Here is a 24,203-nt window from a genome sequence, read left to right as displayed (position 1 = left end):
TTGGCTGGTCCATCTTCTGGTTCACTCAACAAACATCCACAAGATGCAGCAAGCATGTGTATTTAGACAGTTTTATCTCTGATACAAACAGGTAGGGCACTGTCAGCCCATTTATCACCTTCAGAAAAGGTCCAGTTTAGGAAAAGGCACTCACTCTAGGTGGATGCCAGGATGGTTTCCATGCATGGCTTGGCAAGTAGGTAGCAGGATGGTTTTCAGGCAGACCCACACAAGCATATGAGCAGCCCCAAAAGCAGGAAGGTCCACCTCGCAGCACCCAAAAAACAGAGTTTAAGACACGAAAAGCAAAGACCACCCAAAAAGGAATTGAGTTTACCACCTTTTTATTCACTATAAAATGTACTACATATTGTCCACATCACTTAGTCCCATGCCCACAGGCATGAGTTTCCAATCATCCAAAGGTCTGGAGCCAGAATGGATCAAATTCACTCAGTGTTTGAGGAAGGATGATGCAGATGCCCACAGATGGCAAAATTAGTACACCAGTAGAGACAGTCTATTATCAGACTCTGAGGGGCAGGCGTGAGCTCACTCTTGCTCCCTCTCAACATTTTTTTAAAAAAAAAGCATTTTTGGGCCAGGCATGGTGGCTCACACCTATAATCCCAGTACTTTGGGAGGCTGAGATGAGAGGATTGCCTGAGGCCACGAGTTTGAGACCAGCCTGGACAATTTGGCGAGACCTCATCTCTACACTAAATCAAAAAATTGGTCGGGTGTGGTGGCACGCGCCTGTAGTTCCAGCTACTTGGAAGGCTGAGGCAGAAGGATCACCTGAGCCCAGCAGGTCGATGCTGCAGTGACTATGAGCATGCCACTGCACTCCAGCCTGGGCAACAGAGTAAGACTCCAACTCAAAAAAAAAAAAGCATTTTTTAAAAAAGGAAAAAGGGAACTTTCCATAGGTGCTCTGCAGATTACCACAGATACATAATCTGTCTTCTAGGAGGACATCCAAACCCTTGGAAGACCTTGCTAAGAATAACTGATGGTAATCCCAGCCCTCGTATCCACTTCCCATGAAAAAGAGTCATTACATCATGAGATGAGAGTCTAAAGCTCATAAATGGGTTTCCCAGGGATATCCCCTATTGGACACCATGATGAGGTGGGAAAAGTGTGAGCTTTTGTGTCAAACTGAGATACAAGCTATTTTACCTCTCAGGGCCCTCTCTAGAATGTGAAAAACAGCAGCAGTTTATAGAGTATTAGAACTGCTTGCCCCGCGCCGGGTGACCCTTCTCCTCCCCTTAGCTTTAAACGTCTGCATATCTTTCAGTTGCCCTCTCCTGAGGATGGAGTTCTTGTCCATGGGATGTACATGGATGCTTCTCGATGGGACGATAAGGAGATGGTGATAGAAGATGCATTGCCCGGACAGATGAATCCAGTGTTGCCTGTAGTGCATTTTGAGCCACAACAAAATTATGAGCCAAGCCCAACACTGTACCACTCCCCACTTTATAAAACAGGGGCCCGGGCCGGAACACTCTCAACCACAGGTAAGGATGTTCTTAAGATTAGTATAAGTAACAGCCGGGCCCAGTGGCTCAACCTGTCATCCTAGTACTTTGGGAGGCTGAGGCGAGGGGATTGTCTGAGCCCGTGGGTTCGAGACCAACCCAGGCAATTTGGCCAACCTCGTCTCGACAATAAATCCAAAAACAAAATTAGTTGGGCGTGGTAGCACACTCCTGTAGTTCTGGCTACTTGGAAGGCTGAGGCAGAAGGATCTTCACAGCCTAGCAGGTTGACAGCGGGGTGGCCATGAGCGTACCACTGCACTTCAGCCTGGGTGACAGAGTGAGACTCCAACTCAAAAAAAAAAAAGATTAGTACAAGTAATGACCAAATACAAACGTCGATCAATGTCCACATGCTAAGCTGCAATGTACACAGGGTTGAGATCTTGGGGCAATTAGCTAGACTTAAGGCCATCTATAACATGCAAAATTCATGAATGTCAATGTAATTGTAAATCCTATTTTTTTAGTACTAATGTTTGCTTCTATTAGAATCTGAGGAGATAATAGAGTTTAATGAGCAGAGACATCCAGTTTCAAAAATGATGGCCTGAGTAGACACTAAGATCTCTCCTTTTCTCACCAAATCCCTTTTTTACTCATCATAGAAAAGATTTTAAGATAAGCTAATAAATGGAAAGCCCTGCTGCAAAACTCTGAGTGGACCTGAAACTGAGATACAGCCTTAAGAAAAGAAAATAGGCCAGGCACAGTGGCTCACACTTATAATCCCAGCCTAGGTGGGAGACCAAGGTGAAAGGATTGCCTAGGCCCACGGGTTTGAGACAAGCCTGGGCAACTTGGCAATACCTCATCTCTACAATAAAAACTAAAAAATTAGCCAAGCCTAATGGCACATGCCTGTAATTCTAGCTACTTGGAAGGCTGGGACGGAAGGATCACCTGAGCCCAGCAGGTCAAGGCTGTGGTGGCCATGAGTGTGCCACTGCACTCCAGCGTGGGTGACAGAGTGAGACTCCAACTCAAAAACAAACAAACAACCAAACAAGAAAAGAAAGTAGGTAGAAAGAAAGCCATCTCAACAGATACACCACGAGACTGCTTAAGAATGAACAAAGAGCCGGGCTCGGTGGCTCAGCCTGTAATCCCGCGCCTTGGGAGGCTGAGGTGGGTGGATTGCCTGAGCCCGCAGGTTCAAGAACCGCCTGGGCAGCGAGACCTCATCTCTACAACAAATCAAAAAATCAGCCGGGCGTGGTAGCGCAAGCCTGTAATTCCGGCTACTTGGAAGGCTGAGGTGGAAGGATCGCCGGAGCCCAGCAGGTCGAGGCTGCGGTGGCCGGGAGCGGCCACTGCACTCCAGTCTGGGTGACTGAGTGAGACTCCAACTCCAAAAAAAAAAAAAGAATGAGCAAAGAGGGTGAACTAGAAAAGTCCTTCAAAGGACAGCACAATGCACTGGGGGGGGGGGGGAGTGATACTGTAGGAAAAACCAGGATTTCTGGCATTTATCTAGTAGAATAAAGTAAAGAAAATGGAGGAGAGCAAATGTTTGAAAAAAATCCTGGTTGATAATTTCCCAAAACTAAAGAAACACTTGAACCCTTCAAGTGAGATCTCACAAAGTAGTAAAGATGATTTTTTTAAAATATACAACAAATAATCAAATTTTCAGAGAAACTAGATATACTAAAGTGGTGTGCAAGACTGTCAGAGATCAAGAAAATTCTCAAAGCAACTAAAGAGAAGATACTGAAACTGAAATTCCAGAGAATGGGAATCAGATTGGCATTGGGCATCTCTCATTATCCACAGTTCATATAAAAAGATAATGAAGAAGCATCTTCAAAGGTTTGAACCAGAATTCAAAATGCAACCAAACTACCATCCAAAAGGGAAGTTACATAAAGACAGTTTTGAACATACAAAGTTTCTAAATTAATCATGCTGACCCCCTATTTTTAAAAAATCCAACAGTCTAGCTGGGTGTGCTGTCACATGCCTATAGTCCTAATTACTCAGGAGGCTGAAGTGGGAGGATTGCTTGAGCTCAGGAATTCAAGACCAGTCTGGGAAACATCTCAATTTTAAAAAAAAATCCAACTGTCTTAGTCTGTGTTCGTGTTGCTATAAAAGAATACCTGAGGCTCGGTAATTTAGAAAGAAAATAAGCTTAGTTATGGCACCAGCATCTGCATCTAGTGAAGAACTCAGACTGCTCCCACTCACAGCAGAAGGTGAAGGGGAGCTGGTGTTTAGAGATCTCACAGTGAAAGAAGCAGCAAGAAAGAGGGGAGGGCGTGCCAGACTCTTTTTAACAACCAGCTCTGGTCGAGACCTAATAAAGCAGGAACTCACCCACAGCCCGTCACAGGGAAGGCGTCAGTCACTCATGAGGGATATGCCCCCATGACCCAAACACCTTCCATTAAGCCCACCTCCGACACTGGGGATCAGATTTCAGCATGAGATTTGGAGGGATCAAACATCCAAACTGTAGCAGACTGGTATAAAGACTTCTAACAAATCAATAAGGAGAGGAGCTGACAACATAACCCTAACTGAAACTGACAGAAACCCCATCTCTCTGGCCAAGGGTCTAGGAAAATATGCAGCTGCAAGCTGTGGGAGGTGATCCTTAGTTCTATGTCTGAACTTGTACAAGTCAGTTTCAGATTCAAGCCCAAAGCAGCAGAGCAAAAGTTTTGATGACTAAACTACAGTTTAAACCACTGCCCAAGTCTCAAACTAATGTCTGAGTGGGACATAGACAGGACAGACCCAACACAGCTTGGTTAGAACTTTGAGAACTGAACTAACATTGGAAACACTACCAGAAGGCAAGACAGAATATGTCTGAATCTAACTGGGTTGATTTCCTGCTGCAACTTACAAACCCAAAAAATGCAACGTGCTCTTGAAATTTTTATCAGATCTATACAACATAATATTCCAAATGCTCATGATATATGAAAGCACAAAAGAACCCAAACAGCTAAACCAATCCTCAGCAAAAGGAACAAAGCTGGGAGCATCACACTTCCAGACTTCAAGCTTTACTACAAGGCTATGATAACCAAGACAGCATGGTACTGGTACAGGAATAGACACACAGACCCATGGAATAGGACAGAGAATTCAGAAATAAAACCATGGACCTTCAACCAACTCATCTTCCACAAAGCTGATGAGAACAAATATTGGGGAAAGGAAACCATGTTTATCAAATGGTGCTGGGGAGACTGACTAATCACACGCAGAAGAATGAAACTAAGCCCCCTACTTTTCATCCTATACAAAAATTAACTCCAAATGGATAAAGGACTTAAATGTGAAACCTCAAACTATATTAGAAGAAAACTTAGGGAACACCTTCTGGACATTGGCATAAGCAAGGAATTCATGGCCAAGTCTTCAAAAGCAAATGCAGTAAATCTAAAACTGACAGGTGGGACCTTATCAAACTAAAAAGCTTTTTCACAGCAAAAGAAATTATCAAGAGAGTAAAGAGACAACCCACAGAATGGAAAAAAAAATCTGCAAGCTATGCATCCAACAAAGACTTAAGACCAGGATCTACAAGGAACTCAAACAAACTGACAGGAAAAAAAGAAAAAAAAAACATTAAAAAGTGGGCAAAGGGCCGGACTCGGTGGCTCAGCCTTTCATCCCATCACTTTGGGAGACCAGGGTGAGTGGATTGCCTGAGTTCATGGGTTCGAGACCAGCCCAGGCAACTTGGCGAGGCCTCGTCTCTACAATAAATCAAAACTTAGCTAGGCGTGGCAGCACACACCTCTAGTTCTGGCTACTTGGAAGGCTGAGACGGAAGGATCACCAGAGCCCAGCTGGTCGACGCTGGGGTGGCTGTGAGTTGTGCCATGGCACTCCAGCCTGGGCAACAGAGTGAGACTCCAACTCAAAAAAAAGAAAAAAAAGTGGGCAAAAACATGAACACAAACTTCTCAGTGGAAGACGTTCAAGTAGCCAACAAATATATGGAAAAATGCTCAGCCTCACTAATCATCAGAGAAATGGAAATCAAAACTACAGTGAGATCCCACCTGACACTGGTCAGGTTGTCTACCATTAAAAAGCCAAAAAACAACTGTTGGGAGGCTGCGGAGAAAAGGGAATGCTTCTACACTTTGGTGGGAATGTAAGCTACTTCAGCTTTTGTGAAAAGCAGTGTGGCATTTTCTCAAAGAACGAAAAATTAAGCTATCATATGATCCAATAATCTCACTTCTGGGAATATACCCAGAGAAACATAAATTGCTCTACCAAAAAGATACTTGCATACGTTTATTAATTGCAGCACTATTCACAATAGCAAAAACATGGGACCAACCCCGATACCTATTGAAAGTGGACTAGATAAAGAAAATGTAATACATGTACACAATGGAGTACTACATAGACATGAAGAAAAACAAAATCATATCCTTTGCAACAACATAGATCCAGCTGGAGACCATCATTCTAAGTGAACTATCACAGAATCAAAAAAACTGGATACCACATGTTCTCACTCATAAGTGGACTCTGATCATTAGACACGTGAGCTCAAAGGTGGAAACAACAGACGCTGGACCCTGCTAAAAAGAAGGAAGGAGGGAAAAGGGATATGGAGCACACAACCACATATTGGGTACCACTACAAGCAGAGAAGAATTCACTAGAAACCCAAACCTCACCTGCACAATTTACCAATGTAGTAAATCCTCACATGTACCCCACAATGCTAATATAAAATAAATAATAATAATATAATAAAGCAATATTCTTTCAAATAAAAACCTGAAATCTCATGATACAATCTAAAAGCACTCAACAATACCAAGAACCAGGAAAATATGACCAAATCTTAAGGTAAAATACAATCAACCACGTCAACTAAGACGTTGGAATTGTCAGATAAACACTTTAAAGCAGCTTTTATAACTATGTTCCATAAGGTACGCGTGAACACACTAGAAATTAGCATAAAGATAGATGTGCTTAAAGATATACAAACTGTAAAATGAAAATTTTATGACAGCAAAAAATTTGAAATATGAAATTTACTATGGAATCAATAGCAGAATGAAAATGACAGTGGGAAATTAGTGAACTTGAAAACAGATTAATATAAACTATCCAATCTAAAGAAAACAGAGATAAAAAGATGGAAAGAATTTAAAAGAGCTTCAGGGCAACATCAAAAGATATAACACTGAAGTCTCAGAAGAAGAAGAGGAAGAGACTAGTGAGGAAAAAATTTAAATATTTTTTAATGGAATTTTCCATACTAGCAATCTAAAGCAGAAAAATCATATAGTAATCTCAGATATAGAGAAGGCATTTGACAAAGTCAACATCAATTCATAATAAAAAAAATTATCAGCAAATTAGAAATTAAAGGAAAGCTTCTCAACTGCTAAAGAGAATCTATCAAAAAAAAGAAAAAAACTCTATAGTTAGAATCACGCTTAATGAAAAACTGAATTTGTTCCTCTTTAAAAAAGGAACAAAACAAGGATGGTCCACTCTTATCACTTCTATTCAACATGGTAGGGGAATTTCCAGCCAATGCAATAAGACAATAAAAAGATATAAAAGACTTTTATATTGAAAAGGGAGAAGTAAAACTGTCTTTATTCATAGATGATTTTATAATATATTTAGAAAATTCTATTTGGAAAAAGCTACTAGAACTAGTAAGTGAGTTTAGAAAGGTTGCAGACTACAAGGTCAATGTACAAATTCAATTGTATACTAAAAAGGAGCGATCAGGTTGAAATTTGAAAAACAGTACCACTAACAATAGCATCATTAACTAAATGTAAATATCCTATTCACAATAGCAGAATTGTGGCATCCCTAGGAAGACCTGAAGAGAGAACTCTGTCATGTCCATAAAAGGGAAGAACCCACATTTTAAAATATCCATTACTCCCAAATTAATCTATAAATTCAGTGTCATCCCAATTAAAGTTGCAACAAGATTTTTCATAAAATTTGACATTGACTCTAAAAGTCAGATGAAGGTTAAACACTGTAGATTGAATTCATGCCCCATTCTGTTTTTTAATGCGAAAATGACAGCAAAAATGCAAAGCAGATGAAAAGTATCAACACATCTGAGGAAAGTGGAAGGCAGATTGACCCATGATCCATAACCTTGTGAAAAGAAATCCAACACAAAGGAAGCCAACTCATGCCTTGGAGTGCTGAAAAGATGCAGGCAATGGGGACTCCGGCTACATGGAAAGCAGGGACATGGCTGCTAGACCAGTTGAACTCCTCGTGTAAAAACAAGAGTTGGACATGGGGTCTCGTCCCCACTTGGTAAGATGTCGATTTATTCTCTGTGAGCTATGAAATTGGCACACCAAGCACAGAAGAGGATTGGAGTGAGGCACCAAATTGAGAATTGAGGAATTAAATGAAAATCTATGTAGCGTGCAATGAGATACTGAAGCCTTTGCTTATCTTCATCTCTCATATTATTGGCAGCGAGTATATATATATTTTTTTTTATTTTTCTGTCTTTGTTTTCCTTTTTTTTTTTTTTGAGTTGGAGTCTCATCTGTCCGCCCAGGCTGGAGTGCGGTGGCACACTTACGGTCACCCTAGCGTCCACCTGCTGAGCTCCGGCGATCCTTCCACCTCAGCCTTCCAAGTAGCCATAGCCACAGGCATGTGCTACCACACCTGGCTAATTTTTTATTTATTGTAGAGAGAGTTCTCGCCAAGTTGCCCAGGCTGCAGTGCACTTGCCTCGGCCTCCCGAAGTGCTGGGATGACAGGCCCAGCCACCAAGCCTGGCAGCAGCAGGTATATTACATACACACACACATACACACTCCAGGCAGAGAGAAAACTACTCTCTGGAAACACTGGACAGTATCAGAAAAAAATCTAGAAAAAATATTCCTAAAGTCACTCATTTAAGCACCTAATGTAGTAGGGCCATTCTCCACCTAATCACCTACAGGCAAATCACCATCAACTCACTCCAGTTGGTGTCTTCCTCAAATATGAATGCACTACAAAGGATCATAGGACATTTGACAAAAGTCTTTGCCAAACAAACCAGGGAGGAGAAAAGAATTCGGAAAATCAGACAATGCAAGAAGTAAAAAGAAATGTCAAAAACAACAACAAAAAGGCACAAAAAGCCTTGTGCCATCCTAAGAGACAAGAAATCTTGCACTTACAAAACAAAAATATGAAATTTAAAAGGAACAAGAAGAAACTGTTTAAACTTGATGGTAGAAATTTCTTTTTAAAATTTTATCAAAGAGTTGGAAGCTTAAATTAAGGAAATATCCTAGAAATTAGAAGCAAGGAAAAACAGGGATTCAAATAGAAAGGAAAAGAATATTTGTAGCTCAGTCCTAGAAGTTAATATCTGAGGAAGAGAGAAGCAGGGAAATGAAGAGGAAGAAGTGATAAACAAAGCAGTAAGAAAACTTTTCCCAGAATTAAATAGTAGAAGTTGTCAGGCTAACAGGGCTCTCTGGGTGCCAAGCACAATGAACAGGAAAAGAGCTACACCATCATGGTGAAATTTTAGAACAATGGATAGAACAGAAGAGCCCATCAGCTTTCAGATATCGAGGGGTGGAAATAATCATATTGAACTTCTCAAAAGTAAGTCTGGAAGCCAAAGACAGTGGAACAATTCATGCTGAGATAAAGCAACTCTCAACCTTGCCTTCAATTACTTGCCCAGCCGACTAGCAAACAGAAGGTACAGTAGAGCAAAGTTATTTTTTTTCTTTTTCTTTACTCTTTTATTTCTTTTAATTTTAAAGATGTAGGTACAATTCAGGATTAGGTACATAAGTGGTCATCGTACAGGCGAAGTTTGGGTCTCCCTTCGGTCCCCACTTTGCCTGATTTGGGATCAGGTACCCTTACTGATGTTATGTGCCCCCCCGCCAGCAGGGTCCCACTACTGCCAATCCCTTTCTTATAGTATTAAGATAAATGCTCAGGGTCTGCTTATGAGAACATGTGGTACTCAGCTCCTTGTTTCTATGATAGATCACCGAGTATGATAGACTCTAAATCGACCCAAGTTGCTGTGAGATCCATAATTTGGTTCTTCTTAATGGCTGTATAACATTCCATCATGTATGTATACCACATTTTTTTTGATCCAGTCCAGTTTCAATGGGCGACACAGTTGGTTCCATGTTGTTGCTATTGTGAATAGTGCTGCAATAAGCCTGTGTATGCAGGTATCTTTTTCGTAGAATGATTTCAGTTTCTCTGGGTATATTCCCAAAAGGGGGATTGCTGGCATTTCTTTCAGAAATTGCCACACTGTCTTCCAAAAAGAGTCTACTAGCTTGCATTCCTACCAGCATTTCTCCATGTCCTTGCCAGTATCTGTTGTTTGTTTTATTAATGATGGCCATTCTTACTGGGGTTATGGGGCATCTCAGTGTGGTTTTGGTTTACGTTTCTCTAATGATTAGTGAGGCTGAGCATTTTGTCATGTATCTGTTGGCTGCTTGTATGTCTTCTTTTAAAAAGTGTCTATTCATATATTTTGCCCACTTTTTAATAGGGCTGTTAGGGTTTTGTTTTGGTTTTTCCTTTTGGCACGTTTGCATTCCTTGTAAATCCTGAATGTTAGGCCTTTGTCAGACATACATTTGGCAAATATTTTTTCCCATTCTGTGGTCTGTCTCCTCACTCTCTTGATGGTTTCTTTTGCTTTGCAGAAGCTATTCAATTTGATGAGGTCCCACTTATCTATCTTACTTCTTATGACATGGGCATCTGGGGTTTTGATGAGGTCCCACGTGACTATCTTATTTCTCATGGCATGAGCTTTGGGGGTTTTGATCAGGAATTGGTAGCAAAGTTATTTTCTTTTTCTTTTTTTTTTGAGTTGGGGTCTCACTCTGTCACCCAGACTGGAGTGCAGTGGCCGCTCCCGGCCACCGCAGCCTCAACCTGCTGGGCTCCGGCGATCTTTCCGCCTCAGCCTTCCACGTAGCTGGAACTACACGCGCGCTACCACGCCCAGCTAATTTTTTTTTTATTTATTGTAAAGATGAGGTCTTGCCTGCCCAGGCAGGTCTGTAACCCACGGGCTCAGGCAATCCACTCTCCTCAGCCTCCCAAAGGCGCAGGATTACAGGCTGAACCACCGAGCCCAGCTGCAAAGTTATTTTCAATATGCACTGACTCAGCAGTCATTCCTTCTCGCTATCATTGGTCTGATTTTGGGAGTGGCTGCTTCCTCTAGGTCGTGTACAGGAAGAGATTTTTTAAATATTCATATAAACAAATAATGGTCCCTGATTGAGGAAGAGACATGTGACCTGTTCCCACTCACTGAGATTGGGGAGGAAGCCTGTTGTTGGGAGTGGGGGATTCAGGTATGACTTTCTCATTAAGTAAAAAGTGTGGAAAGATATGATCTTTCTTCTGCAGGTGAACACTCTGTGTCTGGATGTCAAAATTAATAATTTAACTTGAAAAGCCAAGAAAAAAGCATAAACCCAAATTATCCAGAGGAAATAAATATCTGAGTTTTTTTAATGATTAAAAAGAAAAAAGATGAACTACAAACCCCAAAGCTCATTCTTGGAAAAGGCTTAAAAAAAGTAGTCAGCTCTCTTGGCAAGATGGATTAGAAAAAGACTACTAGGTACAGTGGCTCATACCTGTAATCCCAGCACTTTGGGGGGCCGAGGTGGGAGGATCACCTGAGGCCAGGAGTTTGAGACTAGAGTAGGCAACAAAGCAAGACCTGTCTCTACAGAAAAAAAAAATGCCACACATGGTGGCTTGCACCTGTAGTCACAGCTACTCAGAGGCTGAGGTAGAAGGATCACTTGAGCCCAGGAGTTCGAGGTTGTGGTGAGCCATGATTATAACTCTGCACTCCAGCCTGGGTGACAAAGTGAAACCCTGTCTCAAAAAAAAAAAAAAGATATATTACAAAAAGAGAGGGAAAAAAACTATATTAGGAATAAAAAGAATCCAATATAGATAACCCAGTGTTTTAAAATTTAAAATAAACACCAGAATAAACCCTCAAATAATTTTAAGAGATATATATTTAGTTAAATATATAAATTAATGTATGTATATAGATATAGGTGTAGATACTCATATTTATTCTTGAGTTAAAGAGTAAATCACAATATAAATTAGAAATATTCAGTACTGAACATTAGGAAAATTACTGCATTCAAAATTTGAGAGCTATAGCCAAGCTGGTCCTTACTAATTTATTGTCTAAGCTTTTAATTTATTGCCTGCTTTTTTCTGCATTTTATTTATTTTAAAAATATTTATATAGGATTAAATTCCAAGAACTGTTCTAAGTACTTCATAAAAATTAACTCATTTAATCCTCAAGCCAAGGTTTAAAGCATAACTTAGTACTACTAATTTTGTACCAAAAATTGAAAACTTAGATGAAATGAATAATTTTCTAGAAAATTATCCAAACTGACTCTAAAGAAGATAGATAGAAAATAAAAACATATATTAAAGAACTCAAATATGTAATCGAAAATTTCTCCTCTAAAATATTCCAGGCCAACATAGATTTGCAAGTTTTCCCAAACCTTCAAGGATCAGGAGAAACTCTTTTCAACTATTTGAACAAGGAGAAGCCTCCCAACTCATTTCAGCCTCGTATAACCTATATAATTCATATAATAACCTATGGATCTCACATAACAGCCTATATAACTCATATAATCACCTATAAAACACATATAATACAAAACAATTAAAAGAGAAATGTCATTTATGAACATAATTACACAAGGGTTTAAAACAATGTTAAAAAGTGGCATTTGGCCTTGCAGATTTTTCTATCAATATAATTAACTACATTAGGTTTTAGAAGAAAAACTTTATGACCTTCTTTTAACAGAGAGTAATAACAATGCCTGCCTCATACAGTAGTTCTGAAGAAATGAGTTGATATTTATAAAGCACTTAGGACAGTGCCCAGCACACAACAAATACCACTCAAGTAAACTGCATGCAGAACAAAGCAGTCAAGAGGAACATTCTTAGCAGATTAGTAAGAAAGGCAGAGGAATTCCTTATTCTAATAATTATGATGATGATTATACAGAAATGACAACCTGTTAGAGCACCTGTACACTGACTCTGCTTGTCCCTGGCTGCGGATGTGAACTTGTGGATGGTGAGATTAAGATCCAAGAACCAGGAAATGTTTCATAATACTTAATGATGAAGACTAAACTTTTTTCTAGATAGACATGTAAATACCCATGTTCAAAAAGATCTGGCACGGCACAACATTAACCTTCACAGATCTGGGAAGGGCAAGCCTTGAGCAGTCAGCCTCTCAGGTGGCTGTGCACCCCAGCTGGGAACCCCAGGAGGCCTTGGGAAACTGCTCTGTGAGGAAAGTCATCTAACCTTACAGTAGAGGATATGATGGTCTCTTCCCATTGATGGTATCAGTTTAATAATTTTTAAATGCAGCCAATGTCATACTTACTGGTAAAGTATTATTAGATGCTTTGATTAAAGTAAAAATCAATTCCATGTTCTTACTCTAACCCCTATAATTTAACACCATACAGAAAACTCTAGCCAAATCAATAAGACAAGAAAATGAAATGAGATGTAAGGATTTGAAAATAAGAGACATAATTGTTATTTGTCAACCATAAGTTATTACATGGAAAGCCCATGATAAGGTACAGAAAATATGTTCTAAATAATAAAATTTCGGCAGGATTGACTGATATATAAAAGTCAACCGAATTCCTGAATTCCACCAAAAATAATCGAAAATAAAAGTGAAATAAAAGATCTCATTCCAATGAAAAACAAAATTGGTCAGGAAGCTAAAACCAAACATGACAAAAAGGAGCAAAATCTTTTTGGAGGACTTTATGAAATGTTGCTGAAGACTATAAAGTAAGACTCGAATAAATAGAGGAACTCTGCCATGTCCATAAATGAGAAGTTTAATATTGTAAAGATTCCAATTCCTCCCCAATTAGCCTCTGAATTTAAAGTATTCTCAAAAAATAAATACAATATTTGTGGAACTTATTATTCAGAAACTCAGAATAGTAAAAAAAAAAATTTTCTTTTTTTGAATTAGCATCTCACTGCGTCACCCATGCTGGAGTACAATGGCATGATCACAGCTACTACAGCCTCAACCTGCTAGGTTCAGGTGATCCTTCCATCTCAGCCTTCCACCACCTTTCAAAGTGCTGGGGTCACAGGTGTGAGCCACCATGTCCAAGTAAAAAAAAAGTTATTTTAAAGAAGTAAAGTAGGAGGGCCTAATTCTAACACATATCAAAATGTAGTCATTAATGTCACACTAATATAAGACTCAACAAAAGCACTACAGAGAACCCAGAAACCCTGTAATCCTTGGGAGAGCAAGGCGGGAGGATCACTTGAGCCCAACAGTTTGAGACCAGCATAGGCAACATGGCGAGTCTGCATATCTACAAAAAAATTAAAAAGTTAGCTGGGCATGGTGGCACGCACCTGTAGTCTGAACTACTCAAGAAGCTGAGGCAGAAGGATCACCTGAGCCCAGGAGGTCAAGGCTGAGGTGAGCCGTGATTATTGCCACTGCACCAGTCTGGGTGACATAGTGAGACCCTGACTCAAAAAAAAAAAAAAAAAATTGGTCAAGAATGGAGAAATTATTTTACACATGGTTCTGGGGCAATTGGTTATACTAAACTTAGATGCTAATGCCATATTCAAAAAACAAATCACATGTGGAGTCTATAGACTTAATCAATACTACATTTTGAAATGATTAAGCCCTAACACAATAATAGTTCTAAGTAATAATTATCAATGGCTGCTAATATCCCAAAAAAGAAAGGCAATCAGACATAATGCACTTCCTGCTGGAAGTACATACCACCTATGAAATGTTCTTGCCAAAAAACACAAACCTGAATGTGATCACACCTGTAGATCTAACCACCCCCTTTGCAGGGAGAGAGAAACATGTTCAAAATCACCATAGGGACACCATCAGCAAAATCAGACTCTGGGAAACTTAACAGGACAAACAATCTAGTTCAGGGATCCCAACACCTGGGCCATGGACCGGGAATGGTCCACTGGTCCATGACCTGTTAGGAGCCCAGCCGCACAGCAGGAGTTGTACAACAGGCAAATGAGTGAAGCTTCATCTATATTTACAGCTGCTCCTCATCACTTGCATTACTGCCTGAGCTCCTGTCAGATCAGTGACAGCATTAGAGTCTCATAGGAGCATGAACTCTATTGTGAACTGAGCATACAAGGGATCTACGTTGTGTGTTCCTTATGAGAATCCTTATGGGCTCCTTAAGGGAGTGGCTACAAAAACAGATTAACATGAGCAGTGAGGTTTCATTGCACAGAGATCATCCTAAATCAGTCACTTGCAGGCTCATATCAAAACACTGTCAGTAAGTGGCAAGTGAGTCCATGAATGTCAATCATACAGCTGCATCGGTGGCAGGCTTTAAGTCAGAATCTGACGCTTATTTTAGTCTGTGCGTGGCCTGCCCAGTATTTTATTTACCACTTCTGTCCATGCTTTTTTTTCTAATGGTGAGTTGTATAATTATTTCATTATATATTCCAGTGTAATAATAATAGAAATAAAGTGCACAATAGGTTATGCGCTTGAATCATCCCAAAACAACCCCTCCACCCAGTCCATGGAAAAATTGTCTGCCACGAAATCAGTCCCTGATGCCAAAAAGGTTGGGACAACCAGTCTAGTTGCTTCAGCAAATAGATTGCAAGGGGTGGCCAAAAAAAAGAGGAACTTACCAATGAAAAATTTAAGAGACACATTACTGTTGCATGGACCAGTATTTGAATCCTGAATCAAACATACATACACACTAATGGAAAATTTGAAGAGTGACTACAGATTTGCTGTTATTATTACTATTTCAGCTATGAAAATGGTATTGTGTTTTATTTTCCCAAGTCATGATTTAGAGATACATGCTAAAATATTTACAGATGAAATCACACATTGTCTAGTACTTGCTTCAAAATAATCTGGATAGAGTGTGAGGAAGTGTGGGTATGAGGTTGGGGACAAAGGGAGCTTTGATTAAATCCATAATGTTTTGACTTTTCCACTAAAGGAAAAAAGAAATATGATAAAATGTCAACGCTAAGTCTGGATCATAGACCAGTGCACTCTTACAATTTCTCAGTAAGTTTTCTTAAGTTAAAAGTCACCAATTATACTGTTTTGAAAATTAATTGGACTAACGTATGTCCAAGTGTCTAGTTAGCTGTATCGGTATAAGGAATCGTGGAAGCAGACAGTTATCACGTTATTACAGATTAGTGGAGGCCTGAATGGTTCTCAGGTACAAAACGCATTCCTGCCCTGAGGTGCATTCCCACCTGCCCAGGATCTAGTCCAGCTAGCACCAGTGAGAGACAGGCCCTGGTCCTGTATGGGGGCACAGGCTTTCCTCTGACCTGGCTCCGTGGTGCCAAGGCCCATTCATCTCTGCCTGCCAAGTTCTCAGATACCATACACCAAGCACCGCTTATTCTTCTGGGTCAGGAGTACATTTTTATTTATTTCTGCACTCTTCATGCAGGCCTACATCTGCCCAAAACCACCTTCTAGTCATCCTATCCCTCTTCCCAGTAAGGAGCCATCTAATTCCTGTGCACAGCACCTGTATGCTTGCTTTCACCACCCTGTCTTGCAGTCCCTAAGGACAGTGCCCTGAGTGTTTCAGGACCTCGGTCCAAGTGGTCATGTGATATGGGAGGCCACACACACACTGATCCCCCTTTGGAGACGGTTATTATCTGAATGCTGAGTCATCTCAGTACTGTACAAGAAACCCATTAGAAAACCACGGTAAGCCAGGTTCAGTGGCTCAGCCTGTAATCCCAGCACTTTGGGAGACCGAGGCTAGTGGATTGCCTGAGCCCACGGGTTCAAGACCCACCCGGGCAACTTGGTGAGATCTCGTCTCTACAATAAATCAAAAACTAGCTTAGCGTAGTATCACGCACCTGTAGTTCTGGCTACTTGGAAGACTGAGGCGGAAGGATCACCGGAGCCCAGCAGGTGGAGGCTGCAGTGGCCGGGAGCATGCCTCTGTACTCTAGGCTGGGCAACAGAGTGAGACTCCAACTCAAAAAAATGAAAATAAAAAGCAAGCCATGGTAAGATGTGGAGACTGGGAATTCTCTAAGGCAGCTGAATTCCTTTCTGGCCAAGAGCAAGTTTCCTCTGCTTAAATCAGAGATAGTGGCCCCAACGAATTGGTTGTACCCCAAGTGTTTCTCCAGACCCAGAGGAGGCCTCCCATGGTTCCAGACAATGATTAATCCCCCGAGGGGAGTATGTGCTTTGAGCCAGCCCAGAGAAGCCTGAAAAAGAGAAAGAGGAGGTTGCAAGGGGTTGCTTGGAACTCTGGACTCATTTCCCAGGCCACATAAAACCAGTAAGTTCATATGAAGACTGTCTAGGATTGCTTGCCCTTGAACTTGGGCTTGTGGTGCTGGGAAGCTTGTCACTCAAGCACATGCCAAGGCACCATGCAGGGAATGGCACACGAGGGTAAGGAAAGAGAAGTGCAAGCATTCTCTTTTGGGGACACCACCACCTTCCCCAATTTTCACACAGATTGGGCCCCTGTGACTGCAGTACCCGAAATAGCAATTCCTGTCTTGAGGACAAGACCCTCTTCTCATACTGATCCTGATTCCCTCACACAGGCCCACTGTGAAGGAGCTGCAGAAAAACCTCTTCTATTGCATGTCCCAGAGCTGTGACAAAATACCTGTAATTGTGCTTATTCATCTCAGGGGCCCAAGTGCCACCACTGCAGAGTAGAATAAGAAGGATGGATGGATAGTTGGATGGATAAATGGATGAATGAATGGATGCCAACCGCATGCCTCTGAGCCCTACTGAAAGCTCAGGTCCAAATCCTGGTCCTTGCTCCTGGGATTCAGCCTGCAGAGAAATTGAAGCACAGCTTGTAACGCTATACAAAGTCTAAGCCGGACAGGTCCTGAAGAATCATTTTTTCTAAAATCCTCATTTTATAGAGCATAAAATGGAAACCCATAATGGACTGTGTGCTCCACATCCGGAACCCACGTGTCTTTGTTGCCAGTCTCTTGTCTCTTCGAATCAGGAAGTTATTCTTTAAGTTGATTCTTTTTTTTTCTCTGTATCTTTAATTAGGCCATTCCACCAATTTCGTGGTAACCGTCCTCTTACCCTCCAAGCAGTCCAAAGACTACTGGATCGCCAAGGGATCGGCTTTGCTTTGCCAGCTGAATGAGTGAAAAGGTGCCACCCCAGCGCTGATGGGGAGAGAAGGTTGAATAATTTACATGTGAGCAAAACAATGTCACTTCCAAATTGGCTCAAGGCTATCAAGCATGACATCTATTTCTTTGATGACCTGAAATAAAGTGGTTTTGAGTTATTTCTGTTGGTAATCCATGCTCTGATGTGGAAGCAAGGGTTCAGCTCCCACCTGCTAAACCTGCTCCCCAGTCCCAAGTGACAGTCAGGCAGCACCCCATCAGTGACCTCCTGGGGTCCTGGAAGAGTCAGGACTCACTCCCTCTTCCCCTCACAGGCTGCCTTCCTCCTCACACCGACATGAAAGGCCCAGATGCTTCCATTTCTAGACCAGGTTAAGACTCTCAGAGCCCAGCACATGGGAAGCTGATTCAGTGACCACACCAGTAGCGCCAGTGAGCAGGATGGTAGGATCTTGGCCCATGGTGCCAGTCCCCCTTCTGTGGGGCTATATTGCAACCCTCAGAAGTGTCTGTGCCTTCTCAGAAGTGCCGATCACCCCTACCCTAGTGAGAGGAATTTTTACCTTCTCCTTTCAGATGAACCGTGTGGAAGCCAGCCAAGTCCCAGCCAGGAACATCTGAGCCCGTCACCTCAAAAGCAGAGGTTGCTGGACTCATGCTTGAATGGAGTAGCCGCCATGACAAGCCATGTTGTGTCAGTCTTGCCAACCATGGTCTGCTGCTTCCTTGGCCCTAAAATAATCCCAGAGAGCAGGGAACCACCCAGCTAGGACTGAGTCTCTGGAGAAGGCCACACCAGCCTCTTACAAAAAACTGGACGAACAGGGCAGCCGCAGTGATCCCAGCCTCCCAGTTTCTTTCTGCCTCCCTTAACCCCATCCCCACACCTTTCCACACCAAGAACAGAAACAGGTGCAAGCCAAGTCACAGAACTGGCTGCAGCTGCAGAAGTCAGAGGGGAGCTATTAGGCACCTCAGCACCTGTGACCCAAGGCGAGAACACTGCAAGAAATGGGACCAGCCTCTAGCAGCTCAAAACCATGATGTGGGCAGATAGGGGTGTAGAGCCCCACCATTGCACCAACCTGTGTCTACTAGGGCCTGCGGGGAATGGCTATTCCACTCAAGAAAATGGCCCGCTGCCTGCTCTGCCTTCCAAATCTCACACGGTGTATCTCACCGGGAGAATCTGGATCACAGCAGCCAGGGAAGCTAGGAACATTTTTAGCTCACCCATTCCTGCAACACGGGGGTACAGAATGGAACAAATGGCGGACACAGGTCCTGGGTGCCACCACACCACTGTTTCAGTAAGGCCACAAAGATCTTCTGGGCCCTGGAAATGATGAGACTGAGCCCTCAAGAGCCGAGAGAAAGAAAAGGAAGCCAGAGCTACAAACCCAAGCACTCACCCCTACCCTAAGCCAGATTAGGGACAAACACAGCAACTTGTTGGCCCCACCCAAATCCTGGACAGACCTGGGTTTCTGTAAGCTATTCCAAGACCCAGGACCACAAGGGACGCTTACCACAGGTAGGAGACCCTGATCTAGAACCCTGGTGGTTAAGGGAGGTAGGTCAGCCGGACAGGGTTAAAACTTTCAGACTCAGCTGGGGAAACCCTGTTCTTACTCATTTTGTTTAGAAATTTTCCCACAAGATTTTGTTTAGAAAAGACATTGCCAGCCAGGCATGGTGGCTTACGCCTGCAATCCCAGCACTCTGGGAGGCAGAGGCGAGAGGATTACCTGAAACCAGGGGTTCGAGGCCAGCCTGGGCAACTTGGTGAGACCTCGTCTCTACAATAAAGCAAAAAATTACCACTATTTATGTGGTAGTGCGTGCCTGTGGTTCCAGCTCCTTGGAAGGCTGAGGCGGAAGGATTGTCGAAGCCCAGCAGGTCGAGGCTGCGGTGCCCGGAGCGGCCACTGCACTCCCGCCTGGGTGACAGAGTGAGACTCCAACTCAAAAAAAAAAAAAAAAAAGACATCACCAATAAATATATAAATAATAAGTAACAAGGCAGCAGGACTATAGTTTGAGAACCGCTTTTTTGCACAGCATCTCTGACAAAGCCTTCCCGCACCCCCAGAATCCAGTATGTCAGGGAGACACACATATGGCACAAAAGGAAAGAAGTGACCGAGCACAGGGGACACTCTACTCACCACACCAAGGGCGGATAGGGGTGTAGAGTCCGGCTGCTATACCAGCCTGTGTCTGCTAAGGCCTGCAGGGAATGGTCATTCCACTCAAGAAAATGACCCTCTGCCCGCTCTGCCTTCCTACAGAGCCAAAAGCAAACAGGAAGAAGAGCCCTGGAAAGAAGAAAGGGTCAGGATCCACAGCCAGGGCCCAAAGGGATCATAGTGGCAGCTGAGGGAGGTAGAGACAGGATCAGAGGGGGTGAAGGAAGGTGTTGTTTGCCTGATGCGTCAGTCTGCTTTGCATTGCGCTGAAGGAGTGCCTGAGGCTGGGTGATTTATTTTTTAAAAAGACTCTACAAAACATCTTCTTCTCTTGAGGTCTCAGAAAGCTTACAATCATGGTGGAAGAGGAGAGGAGCCCCGTGTCACATGGGGAGAGAGAAGGGAGTTACCATTCTCTTGTAAGCAACCAGCTCTCATGTGAACTAATAGTGAGAACACACTCATTACCATGAGAACAGAACCAAGCTATTAGTGAGGAATCCACCCCCATGACCCACACGCCTCCCACCAGGCCCCACCTCTGCATTTCAGCACGAGATTTGAAAGGGACAAACATCTATACCATATCACCTGATATATCCACATCATGAAAAAGGACACACAAGATAATACTTTTCACACAACTCGTGTACAATTTATTTTCACACAACTCATCATGTTACAAAACTGTCTACCTCCCCTTCAAAGTCATTCCTTGGAAAGAGAAGAATCAACATCGGTTTCTTCTTAAGAAGTCTCTTCTCCTGGCCTATCAAGGCCAGACCAGAGTGTGGAGAACAAGAATGGCCATCCTTCAAGCCCCAGGGTTCAGGGTCTTGGCCTGGTTCCGCTAGGCATTAGAGAGGGGTGTCTCTGTTTAGAAAGACAGCACCAGCAGCAAGAACACGGGAATGCAGAGGTACAGGAAGGCACTGTGGGCCACCATCTGGCTGTGCTGGGAATGCCTGTGGTAGGGGAGCCACCACTCAGAAGAAATGTGCCTGTCCAGGACACACACAACGGTCAGTTGTGGGATCACAGCACTGGAAGGCAAAGAGGAGTCTCGGGGCACAGGGGAAGCCACTGCACACTCCAAGGCCCCCAAATGCTACACAGCTTCTTTTCACCTCCTCTCTTTTTAAAAGACAGTGATAGAGATTAGTATGTCACCAGACTTTCTGTATCCTTCTTTGGCCAGCGCTGCTACCAGAAAACCAAATGATATTGGACATTAAGACAAGCAGACTAAGAGGGCTAGTCACTGGTACACCCAACACAGAGAAGGACTAGTCACTGTGGTTTCCATAACAGAGGAGAGCCAGTCATCGGGGAACCCATTATGGAGGAGGGTCATTCATTGGGACAACCTTCACCGAGGAGGCCAAGTCACCAGGGCACCCATAATGGAGGAGGGCCGTCACTGTATCACACATTATGGAAGAAACCCAGTCACTGGTGAACCAGTCAAATAGGAGGGCCAGTCACCAGGGAACCTGTCACAGAAGAGATTCAGTCACTGGAGCATCCATTATGGAGGAGGCCCACTTACTGGGAGGGAAAAAAGACAAGCAGACTGCCAGCTGTCCCTGGCTATCTGGTTCTTGGTTCAAGGATTATTAAAAGCCGTCATAATGCCCAACTTGAGTTTGCCAATCATTAGCCTCTGGACAATCTTAGGTAGGGACCATCTTCACTGGTCACCAAGAGGCACAGCCAGGCTGTGAGTATTCCTCCCTGGGTCTCTGCCTCTCTTACCTGCCCAAGTGTAGGCCTAGTGTGACCAGCCTGCAGGTATGCCAGGTCAAGACAGTATCACCAGCTGAGGGGCCCATGACCTCAGGCTCACCTGGTCCTTTCAGCCCAGGTGAACCCTATGGCCACCTCGAAAGAAAGTGACCAACGCTGAAAAAGGATTAAGCAGGTCCATTTTTTTCCTACACTGATTAAGGATGGGTGAGGAACCACACTGTGACAGGAAACCAACAGGCACTCTGCCAGTTCTCCAGGTCCCATTTAGCTGCCAGCTTCTGTCCATTTAAAAATGCAAATCACAGCCAGGCACAGTGGGTCATGCCTGTAAGCCCACCACTTAGGGAGGCTGAGGCAGGAGGACTGCTTGAGCTCGGGAGTTGGAGAACAGCCTAGGCAGCATTGTGAGACCTCATCTCTACAAAAAAAAAGAAATCAAAAAATTAGTCAGGCCGGGCTCGGTGGCTCAACCTGTCATCCCAGCACTTTGGGAGGATGAGGCGAGTGGATTGCCTGAGCCCGCGGGGTCGAGACCAACCCAGACAACTTGGCAAGACTTCGTCTCTACAATAAATAAATTTTAACAAAAATTAGCCAGGTGTGGTAGTGCACGTCTGTAGTTCTGGCTACGTGGAAGGCTGAGGTGGAAGGATTGCCCGAGCCCAGCAGGTGGACCCTGGGGTGGCCATGAGTGTGCCACTGCACTTCAGCCTGGGTGACAGAGTGAGACTCCGACTCAAAAAAAAAAATTTTTAAATTAGCCAGATGTGGTGGCGTGAACTTGTAGTCCCAGCTACTCAAAAGACTGAGACGGAAGGGTTGCCTGAGCCCAGGAGGTCGAGGCTGCAGTGAGCCATGATTGTGCCACTGCACTCTAGCCTGGGCAACAGAGCGAGACCCCAACCCTCCTGGCAAAAAATGCCAATCACACAGCATATGGGGCAGCCTGCTTTGAAACTTCCAGTGGTTCTCTACTCCCCTCTCTGTTTACCTCTCTGAGCCCACGACCTCTTCACTTCTGGGCTCCAGCCAGAATTATTCTATCTCGGTATCTTTAACATGACTGTCCCTCCACCTGTGTTATAGTTAGAGTTAGGGTTAGGGTTAGGGTAGGGTTAGGGTCAGTTAGGGTTAGGGTTAGGGTTAGGGTAAGGGTTAGGGATGTTAGGATTATGGTTAGGGTTAAGGTTAGAGTTAGGGTGATTAAGGGTTATGGTTTTTGTTAGGGTAGAGTTGTTAGGGTTGGGCTTGTCACGCTGTCCGTGTGCCCTCAACTCCTCCCCTTCCCCATCCAATTGTTCATCTACTCATCCATTTGATATGTATTCATCACCTCTGCTGAGTCAGACTCAGGAGCTCTGTTCATCAGGCTGTACTTTCACTTCTCTTCAGCATCTGCCAAAGGAAGCTTCCTCCTGGAGGCATTCCCAGACCATCCTAACCAGTAACCCCCACCGCGCACATGCTCCTGTAGCACCCTGGTTTCCCGTGCAGGTCATCTCCTCAGAATCCGGCTTCCTCTCCAGACCGTGGGGCTCCCGGGTCGGTTGGTTCACCCCACAGACACAGCATCAAACACAAGAGCAGGCTTCCAGGAGGAACCCTGGAAGCTCAAGATAAATGCAAATGCATCCTAGATCCCAGCCTCTCGGGGGTCATTCTTCCAGCAGCCTCATGCCCTCTTCTGTCCACCCCGTTCTACCCCCAGTTGTCTCTGCGAGGACATGCTGTGATCACCTCCCTCCCCGCATGATGTGGGGGTTAATCACACCCATTCCTGCTTCCAGTTCTGCAAAGCCATGAAATTCTCCCAGATCAGACGTGGAGAAAGGGCTGGAAAATCAAGTCCTTCACCACCTTTATTCCAGATGCATTCTACTTGTAACAGACCCATCCACCCCCGCTGGCATTTGTGCTTTCACCAGCGTGAACCCGTTGCCCCCTCCTGAGCTTGAAGCCATGACCTTCAACCTGGATCTGCCTGTCACCGTGGATGGAAGATGCTTGCCTGGGGCCACAAGGGAAGAGCAAAGCTGCTTCAAGAGGGGGCTCCATCCCCCGCGGTGTGAGACTCATTCCTGGCCCGGCCCTGCCCGGCCTGGCCCGGCCTGGCCCTGTCCAGCCACCCACCTCATCTCTCCTCCAGGCAGACCCACAGGTTGCTGAAGTGCCACAGTGAGACACTGCTGCAGGTGAGAGAAGGGTTAGGGTTAGGGTTCGGGTAGGATTGGGGTCAGTCAGGGTTAGGGTTATTAGGCTTATGGTTATGGTTAGGATTAGGGTTAGGGTTTGGGTTAGGGTTATGTTTAGGGTTATGGTTAGGGTTAGGATTAGTGTTAGGGTAGGATTAGGGTCAGTTATGGTTGGGTTAGGGTTAGGGTTAGGGTTGTTAGGGTTTTGGTTAGGATTTTGGTTAGGGTTAGGGTAGGGTTAGGGTGAGTTAGGGTTAGGG

The 24,203-nt window shown here is 43.7% G+C and overlaps 1 protein-coding gene across 1 annotated transcript in view; it reads left to right on the top strand.

The window, feature by feature from the left end:
- DNAH6 (dynein axonemal heavy chain 6) overlaps nucleotides 1-17,981 on the top strand; it is a 310,610-nt gene extending 292,629 nt beyond the window's left edge. Inside the window, exons 75-76 of the mRNA XM_008063442.2 lie at nucleotides 1,304-1,526; nucleotides 17,725-17,981. Of these exons, the coding sequence (XP_008061633.1) occupies nucleotides 1,304-1,526; nucleotides 17,725-17,828 (327 nt within the window). The 3' untranslated portion in view covers nucleotides 17,829-17,981. The remainder of the gene's footprint in view (nucleotides 1-1,303; nucleotides 1,527-17,724) is intronic.
- The last annotated feature ends 6,222 nt before the right edge of the window (nucleotides 17,982-24,203 follow it).

The sequence above is a fragment of the Carlito syrichta genome, unplaced genomic scaffold (assembly GCF_000164805.1).
Source record: "Carlito syrichta isolate Samal-C Ts95f unplaced genomic scaffold, Tarsius_syrichta-2.0.1 Scaffold306846, whole genome shotgun sequence".
Lineage (NCBI taxonomy): Eukaryota > Metazoa > Chordata > Mammalia > Primates > Tarsiidae > Carlito > Carlito syrichta.
Note: the sequence above shows the minus strand (reverse complement) of the source record. Positions and strands in the feature narration are given on the sequence as shown.